The sequence below is a fragment of the Andrena cerasifolii genome, chromosome 9 (genome assembly GCF_050908995.1).
Source record: "Andrena cerasifolii isolate SP2316 chromosome 9, iyAndCera1_principal, whole genome shotgun sequence".
Taxonomy (NCBI): domain Eukaryota; kingdom Metazoa; phylum Arthropoda; class Insecta; order Hymenoptera; family Andrenidae; genus Andrena; species Andrena cerasifolii.
Window position 1 is genome coordinate 8,235,557 of NC_135126.1, and position 20,426 is coordinate 8,255,982.

Sequence of the window (20,426 nt, forward strand, 5' to 3'; positions counted from 1 at the left end):
GAAATTCGTTTATTAAGTGTACTATGTTTTATCTGACAGAAAAAGAAGAAACATCGTGACAAGAAGAGAGACAAAGACAAAGAGGTGCAAGCGTCCTTGATGGTCGCTTGCTTGAAGAGACTGCTACCAGTCGGTCTGAATTTATTCGCTGGGCGTGAACAGGAACTGGTGCAACACTGCAAGGACAGGTTCCTGAAGAAGATGCCAGAGTACGAAATCGCGGAATTCGCGAAGACCCAGCTGACATTACCAGACAAGATCGACCCAGCGGACGAAATGTCCTGGCAGCATTATCTGTACTCCAAGTTGGGCCAGAAGAAGGACTCTATGGAGCCGGTGAAGGCGCAACAGTTGGAGGACGTGGTTGCCAGGATCACAGACATGGCCAAAGTTCTTTACGGTTTACACATGGTAAGCGGAGTGTCGTTACTTGAGCCGTAGTCGTTGAATGTACTCTCCGACCATTGATTCTCAGATAGTCGGCGCAACCTTCGCTGGAAGATTCGATCGATTCATTTAGTAATTTTGTGTTCTCGAGTAGATAGATCATCCGCAACAGCAGAGCAAGGGCCAATATCGATCCGTGGTGTCGATACAACGTAAACGAGCCGTGATCGCTTGTTTCCGCCAAACTTCCCTACATTCCTTGCCCAGGTATCCTCTTTTCGTTTGGTCGCGTTCGATGGTGTTCCACGATAATTGCGTTTTGTTCTGGCCGTGGTCGAACGAGGGACGAGGCCCCGTTTGCTCCATTACGCTTTCTTCTGCCAGAATTCTAATTCACTTTCTTTAACGTTTGATTGTGTTCCCGTTACATGGCCGTAGTGTGAACCAGTAAACAGTGTCACAGTTGTTTTGGTGTTCACCCATGAAAGCTTGTGTAAACGTAGCGACGATTAATGTTAATCGGCGACCACACGGTTGGTAATGATTTCTTAGTGATCTAACAACTATAGTTGTGTGTGCATGCTGCTAAAAGGCAATGAAACCTCCACCATCTCGAGATGGCTGGAAGCGTGTGTTGTGCGCGGCCAGAAAGAGGGCAGCAATTGCATGTCTACGTAGCGAGCCACTTTATAAGTTGCGAAGGTAATGTGATCACTCAACCCTGCCAGCGTAGCTTTTAATTAAATAGTGATCGCTACATCTGTTTCTTTCTCAGGCATCGGGCTATAAACATTTTCGCGCGAACGTACTACGAGCTCTGGTTGCAGGACGAGAATGTCGGTCAAGAAGTGATGATTGAAGACCTTACGGTAATAATTCCAATTTCTTCGGAGAATTAAACGACGACTGGACGTTCATTGATCCTTGAACGATCGCTGAGTTAACTGACGTTGTTTTTTTTTTTACTTCCCGAAGCAATCATTCGAGGACGCAGAACTGAAGAAGATGGACAAAGACGAGGACGAGGGAAAGCCAGATCCACTCACGCAATTGGTAACAACGTTCTGTCGCGGAGCGATGACAGAGCGGTCCGGTGCTCTTCAGGAAGACCCTCTGTACATGAGTTACGCGCGAATTATATCGAAATCATGCGGCGAGGAGGAAGAAGAGGGCGAAGACGAGGAGGGAGGAGGCGAAGAAGAAGGGGGTGCCTCGATCCACGTAAGTATTTCGAATATATTCGTCGCGACCTGTGCAAATGAAACTCTTCAAGCTACTATTAGTATAATACTTAAAGAAAATGGAACTACCGAAGATTTTCCAATGTGTACTATTAATTAACACGTTCGTGTCTTTTTCTCGCGTACTAACCCTGCAGAAGCAGGCGCATAAGCTACTTATGGTAAGCATAAGTAGTCGTTGCGGAAACTCATGCTTCCATACGTTGTACGCCCGTCAACTCAGACCCTGAATATCCGATGTTAATCATTTGCTAAGCACCAATCAGACCCCACTGTATAGTCCGCCCCGATTAAACACACAGATTTGTAAATTTGCTTGCATCGAAGGTAGCCCTGAGTCCCTTGATGGCTTTATAAAATCAGTAACAACTCCACACACTACCCCCTTACACCCCTCTCACTAACGATCTTCATTTCATTTGACCCATGATCGTGGCTAAACTTTAACGACTTCTCTCGTGCTTTTTCTAATGCTCCCCTGAAGAGACCGATGCATAAACTCATGGTAAGACACGTGCATGCGTGCGTAACGCGAGGGCGTGGTTGCAATCGTTCGATCTCCATCGTTCTTGCAGGAACAAGAGATGGAGAAGCAAAAGCTTCTGTTCCACCAAGCGCGCCTTGCGAATCGTGGCGTAGCGGAAATGGTACTGCTCCATATATCGGCCTGCAAGGGTCTTCCCAGCGAGATGGTCATGAAGACCTTGGAACTGGGCATCTCTATCCTTCGTGGAGGCAACATAGAGATCCAGAGGGGAATGCTGAACCACCTGAAGGAGAAGAAGGACGTGGGATTCTTCACCTCGATCGCTGGTCTAATGAACTCCTGCAGCGTGTTGGACTTGGATGCATTTGAGAGGAACACGAAAGCAGAGGGTCTGGGAGTTGGTTCTGAGGGTGCAGCTGGGGAGAAGAACATGCACGACGCCGAGTTCACGTGTGCCCTTTTTAGATTCATTCAACTGACTTGCGAAGGCCACAATCTTGGTACGTTCAATGTTCTAAACTGTCGATTACAATTCTGCGCGATGATAAGAATGGGGTAAAGTGATCGAATCTAATCGATGTGGACAGACTGGCAGAACTATCTGAGGACCCAGGCAGGCAACACGACGACGGTGAACGTGGTCATCTGTACCGTCGACTACCTCTTACGACTCCAAGAATCTATCATGGACTTTTACTGGCACTACTCTAGCAAGGAGCTCATCGATCCTGCTGGCAAGGCCAATTTCTTCAAAGCCATTGGCGTTGCCAGTCAAGTCTTCAACACCCTGACTGAAGTCATTCAGGGACCTTGCGCCCAAAATCAACAGGCACTGGCACACTCCCGATTGTGGGATGCTGTCGGTGGTTTCCTCTTTTTGTTCTCCCACATGCAAGATAAATTATCGAAGCATTCGAGCCAAGTGGATCTGCTGAAGGAGTTGCTGAATTTGCAGAAGGACATGATCACAATGATGCTGTCTATGCTGGAAGGTATCATTCTTCCTACGTTCATATTTGCACCCCGTACGGTGTGGTTTGAATTGCTACTGTACGAGCTTTGCGATTGCAGGTAACGTTGTAAATGGAACGATCGGAAAGCAGATGGTGGACACGCTGGTAGAGTCAGCCGGCAACGTTGAGTTGATCCTCAAGTACTTCGACATGTTCTTGAAGCTGAAAGACCTCGTATCGTCGCCAAGCTTCTTGGAAGTGGACCTCAATAGCGATGGCTGGGTGTACCCTAAGGATTTCAAGGAGAAGATGGAGCAGCAGAAGAGTTACACCAAGTAAGCTCTCCAAGCATTTCCAGTATTCGGGAATCGAGGAAATTGGAATTGAAATGGAAACTCTTTCAGCGAGGAGATCGAGTTCCTGCTGGCCTGTTGCGAGACGAATCACGACGGCAAGATCGATTATGTGGCCTTCATGGACCGTTTCCACGAGCCAGCGAAGGAGATCGGCTTCAATCTTGCCGTTCTGCTGACCAACTTGTCCGAACACATGCCGAGCGAGCCGAGGCTGGCGAGATTCCTCGAGACAGCAGGCTCTGTGCTGAACTACTTCGAACCGTTCCTCGGCAGGATCGAGATCCTCGGTGGGAACAAGAAGATCGAGCGGGTGTACTTCGAGATCAAGGAGTCGAACATCGAGCAGTGGGAGAAACCACAGATCAAAGAGTCGAAGAGGACGTACTTCTACAACACCGTCGTGGAAGCTGGCGAGAAGGAGAAGCTGGAGACGTTCATCAACTTCTGCGAGGATGCCATCTTTGAAATGCAACACGCAAGTGCGTTGATGGCGGTGGAAGAAAGTGGAGGCATCGGAAAGGCGAGGGAATCCTCTTATACGTACATGACGGAGGACGAAGAGGAAAGGAACAAGGATCCCATCAGGAGGAGCATTCAGACGTTCAAGGACAGTATCTACTTCTTCTTCTCCATATTCTCGCCCAGCAACATCAAGACCAAGATCGCCGAGATGCAACAGATGACGATACTGGAACTCTTCGTTGGCTTCTTCAAGATGATATTCTACGCGTTCTACTACTCTGGATTCGGCGTCGGCTGCGTGATCAGGTATTTCATGAGGTTACTTCTGTGTCTAATGAGGGGACCGACCACGGAGGAGCCTGTCGTCGAGGTGAAGGAGGAAGAAGAGAAACCGTTGAGGCATCTGCCTGCGCTACCCCCAACACCGGATGAATCCAATTTACAGGTAAGACAATCGACTTGACGACCGGGGATTGCAATGAATCTGAAGGGACCAATGAAACGTTAATCCTTGTTCAGGTGCAAGCCTTCGGAATGGACATAACCAAGGAAGAAGGAGGGCAGATAAAGATAGCACCCCACGAGTCGGCTACCTCGACACCTCAATCGAGCATCGAAGAAACGGGTGAAAGCACACCCGAGGAAGCTACTGGTGAGGAAAGCGCGAGGGCTGACGGCGGAGGTGGAGATGGCGAGTCGCCCGTTTCCTTGGCTGACTTATTAGGGTACAGGAAACCATTATTTGCCATGGATATCGTTCATGTACCTGTACCTAAAATCCCTTGTTCCTAAACAGTGGCGAGCAGGCTAGAGCGCAGGCCGCAGCCGCAGCTGAAGCAGCCGCTGCCCAACAGGCAGCGATGGCTGCAGTCGAAGCTGAAGCGAAGCAAGAAACAACGGCTGAACCATCCGGGACCAGCATCGATTTCTCAGAGTACACCCATCGCATCGTATCCTTCCTGGCCAGGAATTTCTACAACTTGAAATACGTCGCTCTGGTTCTCGCATTCTGCATCAATTTCATGCTGCTGTTCTACAAGGTGAGGATAATTCTGTAGCACGAAAACTGGCACAGCGCTACCGAAACGAATTTTCGTGTCCGGCGCTACGAAATGCGAAACGCTGTTTTGCAGGTGACATCGTTGGCAGGCGACACGGAGGAGGAAGGCAGTGGTCAAGTAATGGAGAGCATATTGGCGGAGATGTCTGGCGAGGGTCCATCTGGTTCTGAGGCGGGCAGTGGGGTGGAAATGGGCAGCGGTAGCGGGGAGAACGAGTCTGAAGAAGAGGTAGACGTGTACGCTCTGGAGTACGTGCAAGTGGACGAGGACTTTTATTACATGGCACACGTTCTCAGACTAATGGCTATGCTTCATGCTATGGTCTCTCTCGCCATGCTGGTCGCTTACTACCATTTGAAGGTACCACATCCGAATTCCCACCCTCGGCTATGAGATCCCTGAACACGTTCTCATGGAGACGCGGACGCTACGATTTAGGTACCCCTGGCTATCTTCAAACGAGAGAAGGAAATCGCACGCAGAGTGGAGTTCGATGGTTTGTACATAGCAGAGACGCCTGAAGAGGACGACATCAAGGCACACTGGGACAAGATGGTGATATCGGCGAAAACCTTCCCCGTCAACTACTGGGACAAGTTCGTGAAGAAGAAGGTTCGACAGAAGTACAGCGAGACCTACGACTTCGATTACATCAGCAATCTGCTCGGTATGGAGAAGACCTCGTTCAGCAAGCAGGAAGAGGAGGGTTCTGGTCTGGTACATTTGTAAGTGCACTTGCGGAATTAACTTTCAACCACTGATCTCGGTTTCTACGAACTCTTCATCCTTTCAGCATTGTAAATATCGACTGGAGGTACCAAGTTTGGAAAGCTGGCGTCACCATCACGGACAACGTGAGTAGTATCAAAGTAGGAACAGAAGGAAGGCTGCGACTGAAGTTACTCCGCTAAATCGTAACGCGTCTTTTCTACAGGCATTTTTGTACAGTTTGTGGTACTTCACATTCTCGATCCTCGGGAATTACAACAACTTTTTCTTCGCTGCCCATCTGCTGGACGTCGCCGTTGGCTTTAAAACGTTGAGGACGATCTTGCAGTCCGTGACACACAATGGCAAACAATTGGTGCTGACGGTGATGCTGCTGACGATTGTTGTCTACATATACACGGTGATAGCGTTCAACTTCTTCAGGAAATTTTACATTCAAGAGGAGGACGATGAGGTGGACAAGAAGTGCCACGACATGTTAACGGTAGGAAGAATATTTGAATGCCTCCGTATCTCATGAATGGTACAATTTCGATAACGTCTGTGTTACAGTGCTTCGTGTTCCACCTGTACAAAGGTGTCAGGGCCGGCGGTGGCATCGGTGACGAGATTGGCGAGCCTGACGGCGATGACTACGAAGTCTATCGTATCATGTTTGACATCACTTTCTTCTTCTTCGTTATTGTCATTCTGCTGGCTATCATTCAGGGTAAGACGAAACAGGTTCCAGGTCCTTTTGTCTCTTGTTTCAGTTCGGTCGCATCGAGATTACCCCTTCTATTTCTATACAGGTTTGATCATCGACGCGTTCGGTGAACTTCGAGACCAGCTCGAGAATGTGAAAACGAACATGGAGAGCAACTGCTTCATCTGCGGCTTAGGAAAAGAGTACTTCGACACGGTTCCCCACGGATTCGATACGCACGTTCAACAAGAGCATAACTTAGCTAATTATATGTAAGCGAAGGACACTGTAATTATATCTGCGATAACATTGGCCGACTGACTACTGTGGTTTACATTCGCAGGTTCTTCCTCATGCACTTAATCAACAAGCCAGACACCGAGTACACAGGTCAAGAAACGTACGTGTGGAACATGTACCAGCAGAGGTGTTGGGACTTTTTCCCTGTCGGTGATTGTTTCCGCAAGCAGAACGAGGCGGTAGAGGAGGAGGCCAAGAAGAAGTAGAATCTTTTACTCGCGTAATTGTACACGCACCTGAACGACCAACTCGATCGTTACACGATAAAGATTTCCTCTCATAAAACATCTTCGATAATAATCGTAGCCTCTAATTTCTACACGCGAAAGGACGCATTGATAACATTCGACGATAACCCAAGATGAAATTTTAGGATTCTCGTTCGTACATTGGTAGATAGAGTTAGAACGTCGAACGCGTGTCTACATTTTACATTCGACATTTATCGTTATTCCAAGTCTTGCATAAAGTTTTTACGACTCGAACGGACCGCGCTGCGTCAAGGGATCGCGCGTGCTGCACGCGCTCGAGACCGGGATCCGCATCCGCGTTGCGCGCGAACCAAGCGAACAAGCTACGGGACTGGTGAAATATTTTTCCAACCTATTTTTCCAACTTTGTAACGGCGGCTGGATCACATAACCAACAGTTTCCTCGTTAGATAGGTAATTGCAAAATATGCGTTGTTAATCATTGACACGGGAAACCGACTGCACAAATCTACATTATCATTAAACGTTACGATTGCCTTCTTTTCATACGTCGGGCGACCATACTTGTGCATAATAATTTAGCTCATTACGCGTAATGTTTGAGATATATTATATGTATAAGATATTACGTAAGTTGAAGATGTTTAAAGTTTATATAAAAATGCGCAAGTCTCTGCGGCTACGTGGGTACTTTTTGAATGATCACTGATGACTGAAATCCCGCGATATAATCAAAAGGACGTCAATACGTTGTAAATAACAATCTACGCCAGGATTACCTGAGAATAAAGAAAGACATACTTCTTTACTTTGCCTTCTTTACCTCCACCCTGACCTACGATCGATCAGCGAAATCAGAGTGTCGCCACCCTTATCATCCACTGGTATCATCCCCTATTACACGATTACTATTCGCGGTAAACGTGCGGGGGGGGGGCTAATCGTGCTAATCGTATATCAATTAGAAGAATTAAGCTTGATTAGACCTCAACGAGATCACTCTTCAAATTGATCTAGTAATCGATCCATTCTAGAAATCCTTCCTCCACCCCATTCCCCAGGAAAACATCCCATCTACCCTTTCTAAAAACTCGATCAAGAAAACTATTTCGAAAACTAATCTTTCGCCTGTAATTTTAACGAACACCTCGAAAGAAGTTGATCCCAGATCGTCGATCGATCGATCTACAGAGAGCATCAGAGTTCGCAGGGTGCGAAAGAAGAACTCTAAATCGATCTTCCGCGTCCCTGCTGGCGAGGCACGATCGATGCGAACACTAGGGCAACGAATGATATGTCGGAGCAACACGGTGATGTACCAGTGTCGGAGCAACGCGTTCGCTGTTCATCACTCTCGTCTGGATAAAAAAGAAATGGAAAAGATCGAGGTCCCTCCTTGCAGAGAGGGCCGACGGAGGGAAAGAGGTCGCGCAAGCGCCCCTCCTCCACCACCGGTGGTTAACAGCCCGAGGGCGAAAATGCACCATGGCATGGGAGTGTCAGCGGGCGATCGTCGCTGCGTCCAAAATATGGCGATGCAGCCCAGGAACGGGGTCTGCGACAAAATCGAAAATTACATATCCGAGCTGGGACAGTGGTACGTAAATAAGGGAGGATTAGCCGGCGCGAAGGACTTCTCGAGGCAAACTGTCGGTCCACCCTCGTACCGGCTACGAGGCGGCAAGAGTGAGGGGGTGTGGGAGGGTTCCGAAGATAAAAGTGGCGGGTGTTCGCAACGAATTCTCTCGTGTATCTCTTCCGCGTACAGAAACGATGCTTGTGATTCGTTAGTCGAGGACAGTGCTCTAGGATTGTGACTCCCTACTTCCATTCAAATGCATTTCGCCACAACCCTCCCGATTGAAATTAGCTTAGATACGTTCTGAGAAAGTTACGGTTATTCAGTTCGGAGAATTTGCGCGCAGACACATCGATTCCAAGAGTAAATTGCTCTTCCTGCTGTTTGCTAAGCTCCCGTACGTTCATTAAATTTGCTGACTTTAATCGTGCTGTATTTACCGAGCAGCAAATGTTTGATCGCAACAAAAAAAAGTCCGCGTTTCCGATAGCGTAGATGTAGGGGCAAACGAACTCGGTTGTTTCAGTGTTTTCTCCTCTGTTTACTAACAGGGCAGTATGGAGGGCGATAATAATGGGGCAATTCTTGTCCCTGGTGTTGTGCTTCATGACCCTCGCGAATCACCACATCAACACCACGTATCAACTCTCGCTGCCGACCGGTGAGTCATTAGCGTGCGCTCGCCTGCATGAATCATTGGCCAGGCATCTATCATCAGCTGGGGATTGCTTTCTGCGAGATAGGACAGAACCTGCCGCATTACATTATGATGTGCCTTGTATACACAACCTGGATGTCCTGCAGAGGGGTTGGCAACGGCCTAATTTCAGTGATAAGAGCCCGCGGATGGAGGTACTTGTTGTTGGCACTCATTGATGTTGAAGCGTGCACACTTATAACATCCTCGCATCAATTCACCAGCCTAGTTAGTATACAGGTATGCGCTAACGATCCCACGCAAGGGACACGAACGTTGCATCCCTCCAAACAACGATAACGAAGTTCTCGAGCCTGACACTTTACCCCTTTCACCTCAAGTTTGCAGGCAAAAGTCAGGCCCGTCCCTTTATATTTCATAATTACCGTGCACGCGCGCCGCGCGCGGCTTCGTAACGCTGAGCGTTCAGATTAATTCTAAAGCACCCTTCGCGAATCTCATCGCCTCGGTAGAATTTCAGAGCGTCCCTTCGCGGGTGGTGTTCATTTACAAACTCCGTTGAAAGGAGAAACGGCTGATTCTTTGCCAGTAAATACGCGAGTCCCGGCTCCGCATAATAAATATGCGAAACACTGTGCCCGGTAATCTAGGCGCGAACGTTGCGGCGAACTTTCGCGGTTTGCCCGTCAATTAAAGGAGCGTAGCGTTCGTGGCTCGGGTGAATGGCACGGAACATCCACCGTATCGAATATACTACCGCCGATGAAAGGAGGACGCCGGGGCTTCGACCCGACACGCTCACCCCCTCGGCGGCTGCTCTGAAGCGAACGGGACGCGAGCATCCGTAGTCTTCGTCATTGTCATCCGCACGGCATTCGAGAATTAATGATGCGGAGGGCTGTTGATACGCGGGTAATGCCGGGGAAATCTGTTTCAGTTGCTCGACTGTGTAGCTATACCAGTTGCACTGGCGTTGTCGTGTTTGGTTCTCGGTGTGAGGTATCGAATGGTACACATCGTCGGCGTTTCCGTTTGCTTGATGGGGGTGGGATGCCTGGTTTGGGCAGGGATCGACGACAATAAGGACCCCGCCTCTACAGGTGATTATACGATCGACGTTTGCATGCTTCGAAGGCCGTCGTCCCGTCGCCAATCACTCAAACTTTCGATATCGGTACTTGCTCTGCGAAGGGAAGAATCAGCTTGTCGGGGACATGCTGTGCCTCGGCGGCGCGGTACTCTTCTCGGTGACTACGGTGCTGCAGGAGCTGGCCGTTAAGACGGTCGATATTATCGAGTATCTCGGTATGATCGGTTTCTTCGGTACGCTATTGTGCTGCGCGCAGACGTAAGTCTATCACGAGATGAGATCCATCCGCCGACGTGACCGAGCGTGTATCATTGTTCTCGGGGTTGTTTCAGGGCCGTGCTGGAGAGCCTCAAGTTAGAATCGTTTCAGTGGAACAACGCACCAGTGATCACGTTCCTGGTGGTTTACTGCATCACGCAGTTCGTGTTTTTCTCTCTGGTGCCTGTTATATTGTTCGAGTCGGGTGCGACCGCGTTGCAACTGGCGTTGCTCACTGCGGACTCGTTCAACGTTCTGTCCGGGATGTTGGTCCATCATTATAAGGTATTCTTCTTAATTTAAGACACCCTCCGTGGAGTTTTGTTACGCGAACTCTTAGGTTCTCCCATATATTCGAATTAAGTGACAAGGCGCGCCCGTACTGGCGATACGAACGACGCGGAATACACGTGTTCGCGCATTAACGGACTCATTCCACCTGTTCCAGTTTCACGCATTGTATTTCGTCTCGTACACGCTAACAATGGCTGGCATATACATATACGCGATAAAGAGAACGCCGATGTCGTCGAACTCGCGGAGGCAACACATTGAACCCCCTGTTCCAGATTACAGGTAACGTTTACGATTTCATCTACAGTATGAATCAGTTAGACTCGTGTATAATTCGGCTTAGTTATACAGGAAGCTACCAACCCCCAAAATGACGAAGATTAATTAAATTTGTGATCTTTCAAATCTTGTGATCTTTATTCTGCAAAAAATTACCAATTCATAGAACAACCCTGACATTATACCAAATCATTAAAACCTCCAAGCTGTAGTTCACTTTTAGGCTCAAAGGACAAAAATTGCAGAGAATTTAAAATAATATTACTACTCGCTATTAAATAAAGTATTAAAAAACATTGTGGAATAATAAGAAGAAATAAAATATACCCTATAGGAATAAAGCTACTTTTTTTAACAATTAAAAGCTTTAAACTGAAACTCAGTTTCAGATCATTAGGGGTTGGTAGCTTTCTGAAGAGAGTAGAAAAGCACGTTGATATAGTCGAGGACGTTATTTGAATGTTCTCGATGTTTTCGATTTAAATTTCCATTTATAGAGAGAAAACAGATGAACCTATATAACTTTGCTACTAGGATAAGAACAGAATAAGAATTCCCTCTTATAGCCCCAGAGACTTGTAATCTCCCCTGTGTTGTCCTCTAACAAGCTCCAACCCTTACTATATATATGTATAACGTTACCCTGTGACTGATAAGAAATTAACAAAGAATCGAACGTGAATTAAAGTGACGTCATTTTAAGACACATGTCTCATCCCGATGTCGGGGAGGTGGAAATGGCGACAAGCTCAAGGATGTCTGGGGTGAGTGGCACGTTAGATATGAGGGCGTCTACCCTCGGTAGCGAAAGGGAAACGATGGAAGCGACGAGCTTGCCACCGAGCGTTAGCTCTGACACAGCCTTCACCTCCTTCTACGGCAGCTATTACGACTAAAGCGTCGTGAGAAATATCGCACGGCGATCCAGGAAACGTAAACCGTCCACGGTTTCGCTCCTGTTAATGTTTCACGCGAGATTTTAAATCGACGATCGCGAGATCGCTCCTCCCGTTTACGCGACACCCCGACAACACGGATAATTAGGAATATCTTCATCGATTAAGTTTGTAATACGCGTTACGACGTTCCGATTAATCAAAACGTTTTTCTAACAATCTAACCAATTTTAATATCGATCAATAATATAAACACGATCTTCGTTTAGATATTTATGGATACACAAGTATTATATACATTCTTGTTGCTCAAGATAGTTTGTAAATTATAGAGGTAATACGACTAATTGTTACTAGGTTCGAGTACGAACAGACGTTAACTAATTTCCCGTTGTAAAGTGATGAATACGGATCTATGGTAATTATTTTCTACCATCCTCCATGCTGTTTTCGTTGGCGAGTTACGCTTAACATGCTCCATCGTCCATACACGTGTCAAAAAGTTGTTTCATGTATTCTGTATATTTTTTTCAAATAAAGTAATGAATCAAGGCGAACCCCATTATTGTATTTCTTTCCCCGATTGTTTACTTACTCCATGGCAGCAAGGAACCACGCGCCGCACCGTCCGGTGAATTGCCACTTTCGTACTATTCAAAGAGCCGCGTCCTTTCTCGTGTTTACCATCCATTTAATGGGACATCTGTTGGCCACGCTACGTGAAAATCAGTGACGATGCCGCAATGGCGAGTTCCATAGAGATTCCGCTTCGCGACACAGACGAGGTGAATATTATCGTTTCTAATCCCTCGGTTTCTTATTTCTAAGCCGTTGGGAGCAAGCTAGACGAGCCCTGTCGTACGTCCGTTAAGTGCAACTTGAAATTCTTGCCGACAGTCTTGATAAGAGGACCTAATCGTCAATCTAACCTCTCCAAGGAATGCTTGTGCAATAAAGCGTACACAGTACACAGAGTGCTGCAGTTCTATGTACAATGTTACTCGAGCACACTAGAATTTAATCTACAATACCAATACACGAGTGCCTGTCACTTTCTCACTTGCTTCGATCGAATTGTTTTCGCTCTGCCCGTTGGCTTTATTTTCTTCATGTTTCTCCACTGTATGCCTGACTTTGTAATACGTTCACTAAAATGTCGCTCGCTAGGCTACTTGTCAATTAAACTGATTCAATAAATCGAATTATTCATCCACCGTTTGTCTAATTAAATGCCTACCATGCCGTTGCATTAATTCGTTCCACGCCCTTGTTAATTTGCCCGTTGCATTCTATCAGGTAATAGAACTCTACCTCGACCAGTTACCAGAAGGAGATGAAGTTCTTGGGATCTTACGCCAAGAACATGCGCAACTTAATATCTGGGTCAATTTGGCCGTATGTATCTAAAGTTTTTAAAAGTTCCGATAGGTACGACTAGGAAGAAGCAACGTGTGAAACATATGGCTTTTCATTGCAGCTGGAATACTATAAGCAGCATAAGATCGAAGATTTTATTAAAATACTTGAATCTTCTCGGATCGATGCGAATATTGATTACCGTGACTATGAGAAAGATCAAATGCGTGCGTTGGACATGCTGGCTGCGTACTATGTCCAGGAAGCCAACAGGGAGAAGAATAAGGACAAGAAGAGAGACCTGTTCACAAAAGCTACGCTATTGTATACAACTGCTGATAAGATCATTATGTATGACCAGGTATGTTCCGCTCGTATTCGTTCGATGAATGTTTAAGGGATCATTCTGGTAATCACGCCGCAAAATTCAACAACATTTAGGCTTTTTCTTCTGAGTGAATACAATGAATAACAATGTCAAACTTTTTTTTTCAGTTATTAAGCTACTTGTAATGTACGCGGAACAATTTTTTAAATACACTTTTAATTGTGTTTTTTCAATGTTATCTGGAGTTCAAAATCGCGCCTTTGAAAAGAAATACCTCCCTGGCGGGAGTGATTTCAGCTCACAGACTCATCTGAAACAAAAAAACCAAGCTGATTCTTAATCATTATGAGTACCGCTATCGCAGGTGCCAGAATTAGCTATGTAAGTCAAAATTTAACAAAATTGCACGCCTTCAAACTTCAAGTTTCAAAATCTTCCATTCTTGAAGTTTCAATGCGCGCAATTTTATTAAATTTTCACTTACGTGGCTAATTCTGGCACCAGCGATAGCGGTACTCGTGATGATTACGAATCAGATTGGTTTTTTTGTCTCAGATGAGTCTGTGAGCTGATATCACTCCCGCCGTCTTTTCAAAGGCGCGATTTTTAAATCTAGATAACGTTGAAAAAACACAATTAAAAGTGTATGTAAAAAATTGTTCTGTATACATTACAAATAGCTTCATAAATGAAAAAAAGTTTGTTATTGTTATTCATTGTATTCACTAAGAAAAAAAAGCCTGAATGTTGACGAATTTTGCGGCGCGATTACCAGAATGACCCCTTAAGGCTATTTATGTTTCCTACATGAACGATGATTAATTTTCAAGAATCATTTACTCGGCCGAGCTTACTTTTGCCTCTTGGAAGGCGATAAGATGGATCAAGCCGATGCCCAGTTCAATTTTGTGTTGAACCAATCTCCTAATAACATCCCATCCCTACTCGGTAAAGCGTGTATAGCATTCAACAAGAAGGATTACAGGGGCGCGCTTGCCTTTTACAAGAAAGCTTTGAGAACGAATCCAAACTGCCCAGCTGCTGTAAGGCTGGGAATGGGACACTGTTTTATGAAATTGAATAACCAAGAAAAAGCGCGTCTAGCATTTGAGAGAGCTTTGCAACTAGATGGCCAATGTGTTGGAGCGTTGGTCGGACTTTCGGTACTGAAACTCAACCAGCAACAGCCCGATAGTATTAGAACCGGAGTGCAAATGTTGTCTAAAGCTTACACGATCGATTCGACGAATCCTATGGTGTTGAACCACTTGGCAAACCACTTCTTCTTTAAAAAAGATTATAACAAGGTGCAGCACTTGGCACTTCACGCCTTTCACAATACCGAGAACGAAGCTATGCGAGCGGAAAGTTGCTACCAATTAGCCAGAGCATTCCATGTTCAGGTGAATCCCCTGCTAACAGATTATTTTGAATACTTTCTAAGGCCTTGATAATTAATTGATTTATTTCAGGGCGACTATGATCAAGCGTTTCAATATTATTATCAAGCAACTCAGTTTGCCCCTCCGGTTTTCGTGTTACCGCACTTTGGTTTAGGTCAGATGTACGTTTATCGCGGTGACGCAGAAAACGTAAGTGTAACTTTGTGCGCACGATGTGGAGACAGTGCAACGAACTTTACTAAGTTGCTGCTCTCTTACAGGCAGCACAATGTTTCGAAAAAGTATTAAAAGCACAACCAGGCAATTACGAAACAATGAAAATTCTTGGGTCCCTGTACGCGAATTCGAGTTCTCAATCGAAGCGCGACATTGCCAAAAATCATCTTCGGAAAGTAACGGAACAGTTTCCTGACGATGTTGAAGCGTGGATCGAGTTGGCTCAAATATTGGAACAAAGTGACCTTAATGCAGCCTTAAATGCGTACGGTACTGCTACCAGAATCTTAAAAGAGAAAGTTGAAGCGGACATACCACCCGAAATTCTAAATAACGTTGGAGCTTTACATTATAGGTTTGTATCTTGTCGTATCTTCTCAATCCGTCTCTCATTTTCCACTTAAATTTAACATTTACCGTCGTGCTGAAGGCTTGGAAATTTAGAAGAAGCTAGAAAAAACTTGGAGGAATCTCTGGCGCGTTCCAAAGCCGATGCCTTACATGACTCTGTGTACTATAATTCGATCGGTGTTACGACTACGTATAATTTAGCACGACTGAACGAAGCTTTATGTATCTTTGATAAAGCGGAAAAGCTGTACAAAGACATTTTGAAAGAGCACCCGAATTACGTAGACTGTTATTTACGACTCGGCTGTATGGCTCGTGACAAAGGGCAAATTTACGAGGCCTCTGATTGGTTTAAAGATGCTCTGAGAATTAACAATGAACATCCAGACGCGTGGTCCCTTTTGGGCAATTTGCACTTGGCCAAAATGGAGTGGGGGCCTGGGCAGAAGAAATTCGAGAGAATTCTAAAAAATCCAACATCAAGCACGGATGCTTATTCTTTGATCGCTTTGGGAAACATTTGGTTGCAGACATTACATCAAAGTGGAAAAGACAAGGATCGAGAAAAGCGTCATCAAGATAGAGCGTTAGCCATGTATAAGCAGGTATTACAAGAAGAAATGGAAAAAATTCATCTTCGAATGTTCTTATGCTATTGTGTATATGAAATTTGTAGGTTTTGCGAAATGATCCTAAAAATATATGGGCAGCGAACGGAATTGGGGCTGTATTAGCGCATAAAGGCTGCGTGAATGAAGCCAGAGATATTTTCGCCCAGGTTCGAGAAGCGACAGCAGAATTTTGTGACGTCTGGCTAAACATTGCGCACATTTATGTGGAACAGAAACAATTTGTTAGCGCTATTCAAATGGTAACTATTCGCCCCATGTTCAATATCGCGACCCGAATACGCAGTGATACCGATGCTACTTTGTAAATGTATGCTATGTTGCAGTACGAAAATTGCCTCCGCAAATTCTATAAATATCATCACGTTGAAGTCCTCCAATACCTCGGGAGAGCTTACTTTAAAGCTGGCAAATTGAAAGAAGCAAAATTGACGTTGTTGAAGGTAAAGAAGAATAATTATTTACTCCATTGGCAGTTGGATTTCTTAAAGAAGTGAAGTAACAAATTATTTGAATTACTGATAGGCGCGAAGGGTAGCCCCGCAAGATACCGTTTTGCTGTACAACATTGCGCTTGTGCTGCAACGCTTGGCAACGCAAATTTTAAAAGACGAAAAATCCACTCTGACGACTGTACTGCAGGCAGTCCATGAATTAGGACTGTCGCATAAATACTTCCAATATTTGTCAACGCACGGAGACAGAATGGAGCAGCTTGCGGAGGCAGAGGCCAGAAGGTGCCAAGATTTACTATCGCAAGCGCAGTATCATGTCGCTCGGGCTAGAAGATTGGACGAGGAGGAAAAGATGCTGAGGAGGAAGCAAGAAGAAGAAAGGTAACGCGACGAGTGTAACCAAATAGCGTGGAAAATGTGTTTCATAGCAAGCTGAATGTTGACCTACATTATACTCTTGAAATATTTTACAGGCAAGCGTTTAAAATGCGCCAAACTGAGGAACAACGCAAGCTCGAGGAAATGCGGCGCCAGAAAGAAGAGGAGATGTTACAGAAACGACAAGAGTACGTTGAAAAGACCAAGAATGCCGTGGTATTCGGGGACATGCCTTCAGAGAAGCCTGGAAGGAAAGGAAAGAAGATACGCACCGACCAGTACATCAGTGACAGTGGTGGTTCTGGAAGGGATGAAGGAAGGGAGGAAGCTCCGAGAGAAAGAAAACGCAAGAGGAAAGCGAGTGGCGACCGCAAAGACAGAAAGAGTAAAGGCAAAGCTAGGCGTAAGAAAGATGCTGGAAGTGGAGATAGTGGTGAGTTTACCACTTTACTTTTCCCCATGCAATCATCAATGGCTGAAAGGACCATTAATACTATTTTGCAATTCAATATTCAGGTTCAGACAGCGACCGACCCAAGCCAAAACGTGGAAGGAAGACTGGAGTTACTAGAAAGGATAAGGGATCTCGTAAAGGCACATCTGAAACTTCAAAGGGTAAAATGCCCTTGTCGAAGGAAACTATATCGACCAGTGAATCCGATAGTGATTCAGGACTTAAGATTGCCAGCGGGTAAGAATGATTCTAAGGACCGGATGCATGCTGAAGAATATACCGAATGGATTAATATCACGTCGATAATTTCATTTTTAGGGGCGAAAGCGGCAACGATGGGCACCCACGAGGAAGCAGAAGAATCGCCTCCGACTCTGAAGGTTCCCGCGCCTCGCGCTCTAGATCCGCTTCCAGATCGAAGTCCAGGAGCCGTTCTAGAAGTAGCTCGCGATCGCGATCACGATCGGGATCTCGATCACGATCAGGTTCACGATCAAGATCAAGATCACGATCACGATCAAGATCACGATCACGATCAAGATCACGATCAAGATCACGATCACGATCGCAGTCCCGATCGCAGTCCCGCTCGCGATCCAGGTCTCGATCTGGTTCAAAATCGAGAAGCCCTTCGCGTAGACCATCCCGATCAAGGTCTGGCTCGGCGAAGAGCGGATCGCGATCGAGATCAGAATCTAGATCAAGGTCTAGATCAAGGTCAGGCTCGAGGAAGAGTAAGTCGCGTTCAAGATCGGCCAGTGGCTCGAGGAAAAGTGGATCGCAGCCAAGATCGAGATCAGGATCCAGAGGTAGTGGATCGAGATCGAGGTCGCCCAGCGGCTCCAGGAAAGCTATGTCACGGTCGAGGTCCAGGTCAAGATCAAGGTCAAGATCGAGGTCAAGAAGTGGTTCGCGATCGGGCGGGGAAGAGCGGAAATCAAGAAGCAAAAGCCGATCGAAATCAAGGTCTGTTCTAAAATGTCTATTTAATTATAGAGGATCGCCTGAAAGTTGATTTTATTGATAAGGAAGCTCGATAGAACAACATTTTTTACTTAAAATTTCCGATCTGTGTGTGGAAACGAATTCGCGGCGGTTGTACCATATACTATAATACGTTAATCTACTATCTCGTTGAATGCAGCATCGACGAACTGGCTAATTCTCTCCTCGCGACGTTTTTGTTGCAGATCTGCTACTCCGGAATCCAGAAAGTCGGTATCTGGCAGTGATGTGGGTTCGCGGCATTCAAGCTCGGACAGGGCCGGTGGAAGCGACAGCGACTAAACCCGATTTTCGAGTGAACACAACCAACTGCACACGCGAAAACTTCACACTAACGGAGAATTACGCGTACACTTCCCTCACGAGTGAAATTTACATATGAAATATACTAATTCCCCAATATATCCCTCAGAACACATTCAAGCGCCACGGAGGGAAACCGTTTCGGAAACGGCGCTTTCGATCATCGAAGCGCGCGCTCCAACTACGCGAAAACTCGAATGCGCGTAACTCAAGGAGCGAGTATGTAACGAAGCGACGAGTCTTCTTTACGCACGATTTTTCTCGGTACTGTTCAGTTTCAGTTTCTACCATTAATTATAATAACAATAAACGAGCAAAGTATTACTTCCTGACGTAAAAGGTAACTTGTAATTTTATGAAAAATTACCACAATTTCATATGTAAATTAGTTCGACTTGCAAACAGACGTTACTCTTCCTAATTATCAGTCTGTTGATACTTTGTACAATAAACGAATAGCTCTAATCGATATTATTCACAGGAGATGTTGATTATTAAACGAATAGCAGAGAACTTAGTAAACTATCCTCTTAATTACGTTAGCCATTGTAATGCGAGCGAAATGTAATTTTCTGTTAACAACGAACGAATCGTTTTATATTAAAAACCATCAATAAAAATATATTGAAATCGCTTCTACCGTTGTGTTTCTATCGAGTCCACTTGCGTGCATTTAAAATTGATTAAAATATCACAGTTTCGCGTGGCAAAGATGCCCGCGCGACATGTGTCCTCCGCGTATCGATCGCGACAGTCGCGTAAAGTGAATTATTCGCGTTTACTCGAGGTGAGTGACACACCTACAGTATCTATCGTTTTAAGCTACAGTTTCCCAGCGTCTATACACGTAATGGCCTCTCACCTTGTCTTCTATAGCTGTTGTACCTGGCAATGCGACGCATTTGTGCTATCACCTGCTGTAATGGCCCTCGACACGAAAACATGAATCATTCGATTGTTTATATTCCCCGTTTCTAATCGCCGGGTGCAATCGTCAATTAACAACGGAGTAAACTGCACATGTGCATTTACGTATTCACAGCACACAAGGGATGCCCTTACCACCCCAGTATTTCCGCACTATGGTTCATTTCAGACACCGCCGTCTATAAAATTACACAGCTATCGCCTTGAACTCAATTTCATGTACCAACATATTATACACCAAAGTTTAGTGCGCCCTGTTATTTTGCCTACGGACTTCGCAGAGGCCAGAAAGTTTCTTTGCCTTCTAGTCCTCTCCTCTTCCATTGAGAATAGAAGCGAAGGCAATTTTAAACTTCGTACACTCAAAATGTTTATCATTGCCAGCTGCACATTATCACTCTATGTATATTTTAGCTTATCGATCTGCAGTAGCTAGCTACGGCAATGGGAGGGGAAAGATTGCTGCAAGAACGTGTGCCGCGGAGAAGAGAGCGAGCATGATATTCCGTTGAAAAATCCTTTTGAACGCGAAATTGTTTCGGAGAACCCCGAGGGACATCAAAGTGTGAAACAGTCGCGGTTGCACGCCTCGCGGAAGCTCCTCTGTCATTTCCACTAGAACGAATCTTCTCACCCCTCGTTCGAATTCCTGCTGAACAGTTTCATCCGGAGCGAGCAGAAACTTGGCGTGTTT

At 45.7% G+C, this 20,426-nt stretch overlaps 3 protein-coding genes across 12 annotated transcripts in view; all 3 read left to right on the forward strand.

Annotated features, from left to right (window-relative positions):
* The window catches only part of Ryr (Ryanodine receptor), a 34,211-nt gene extending 26,530 nt beyond the window's left edge, over nt 1-7,681 (forward strand). For 7 of the 8 annotated variants that reach the window (XM_076820567.1, XM_076820562.1, XM_076820563.1 and 4 more), the window contains 17 exons: nt 40-411; nt 542-654; nt 1,163-1,256; nt 1,363-1,608; nt 2,204-2,615; nt 2,703-3,107; nt 3,187-3,403; nt 3,473-4,331; nt 4,406-4,611; nt 4,683-4,926; nt 5,020-5,307; nt 5,386-5,672; nt 5,741-5,801; nt 5,882-6,160; nt 6,229-6,385; nt 6,468-6,633; nt 6,705-7,681. In XM_076820567.1, the coding sequence (XP_076676682.1) occupies nt 40-411; nt 542-654; nt 1,163-1,256; nt 1,363-1,608; nt 2,204-2,615; nt 2,703-3,107; nt 3,187-3,403; nt 3,473-4,331; nt 4,406-4,611; nt 4,683-4,926; nt 5,020-5,307; nt 5,386-5,672; nt 5,741-5,801; nt 5,882-6,160; nt 6,229-6,385; nt 6,468-6,633; nt 6,705-6,867 (4,569 nt within the window). In that variant the 3' untranslated portion in view covers nt 6,868-7,681. Of the gene's footprint in view, nt 1-39; nt 412-541; nt 655-1,162; nt 1,257-1,362; nt 1,609-1,765; nt 1,790-2,112; nt 2,134-2,203; nt 2,616-2,702; nt 3,108-3,186; nt 3,404-3,472; nt 4,332-4,405; nt 4,612-4,682; nt 4,927-5,019; nt 5,308-5,385; nt 5,673-5,740; nt 5,802-5,881; nt 6,161-6,228; nt 6,386-6,467; nt 6,634-6,704 lie in introns of all 8 variants that reach the window. The other variant, XM_076820561.1, reaches the window with a different exon arrangement.
* A 511-nt stretch (nt 7,682-8,192) lies between these two features.
* LOC143372841 (solute carrier family 35 member F2) lies at nt 8,193-12,451 on the forward strand. Of its 3 annotated transcripts, none has more exons than XM_076819435.1 (8): nt 8,193-8,470; nt 9,004-9,113; nt 9,196-9,389; nt 10,048-10,210; nt 10,302-10,458; nt 10,533-10,743; nt 10,907-11,034; nt 11,735-12,451. In XM_076819435.1, the coding sequence occupies exons 1-8, from the start codon at nt 8,247-8,249 to the stop codon at nt 11,925-11,927; spliced, it is 1,380 nt and encodes a 459-aa protein (XP_076675550.1). In that variant the 5' UTR covers nt 8,193-8,246; the 3' UTR covers nt 11,928-12,451. The 3 variants fall into 3 exon arrangements, with proteins under 3 accessions (XP_076675550.1, XP_076675549.1, XP_076675551.1); XM_076819434.1 differs by having other exon boundaries at nt 11,720-12,449; XM_076819436.1 differs by lacking the exons at nt 8,193-8,470; nt 9,004-9,113 and having other exon boundaries at nt 9,131-9,389; nt 11,720-12,446.
* A 105-nt stretch (nt 12,452-12,556) lies between these two features.
* Ctr9 (RNA polymerase-associated protein Ctr9) lies at nt 12,557-19,442 on the forward strand. Its single transcript, XM_076819433.1, has 14 exons — nt 12,557-12,712; nt 13,224-13,322; nt 13,405-13,644; nt 14,442-15,014; nt 15,084-15,203; nt 15,275-15,585; nt 15,661-16,186; nt 16,258-16,452; nt 16,537-16,653; nt 16,736-17,046; nt 17,139-17,476; nt 17,560-17,734; nt 17,816-18,463; nt 18,688-19,442. The coding sequence occupies exons 1-14, from the start codon at nt 12,671-12,673 to the stop codon at nt 18,782-18,784; spliced, it is 3,792 nt and encodes a 1,263-aa protein (XP_076675548.1). The 5' UTR covers nt 12,557-12,670; the 3' UTR covers nt 18,785-19,442.
* Nucleotides 19,443-20,426: the final 984 nt, after the last annotated feature.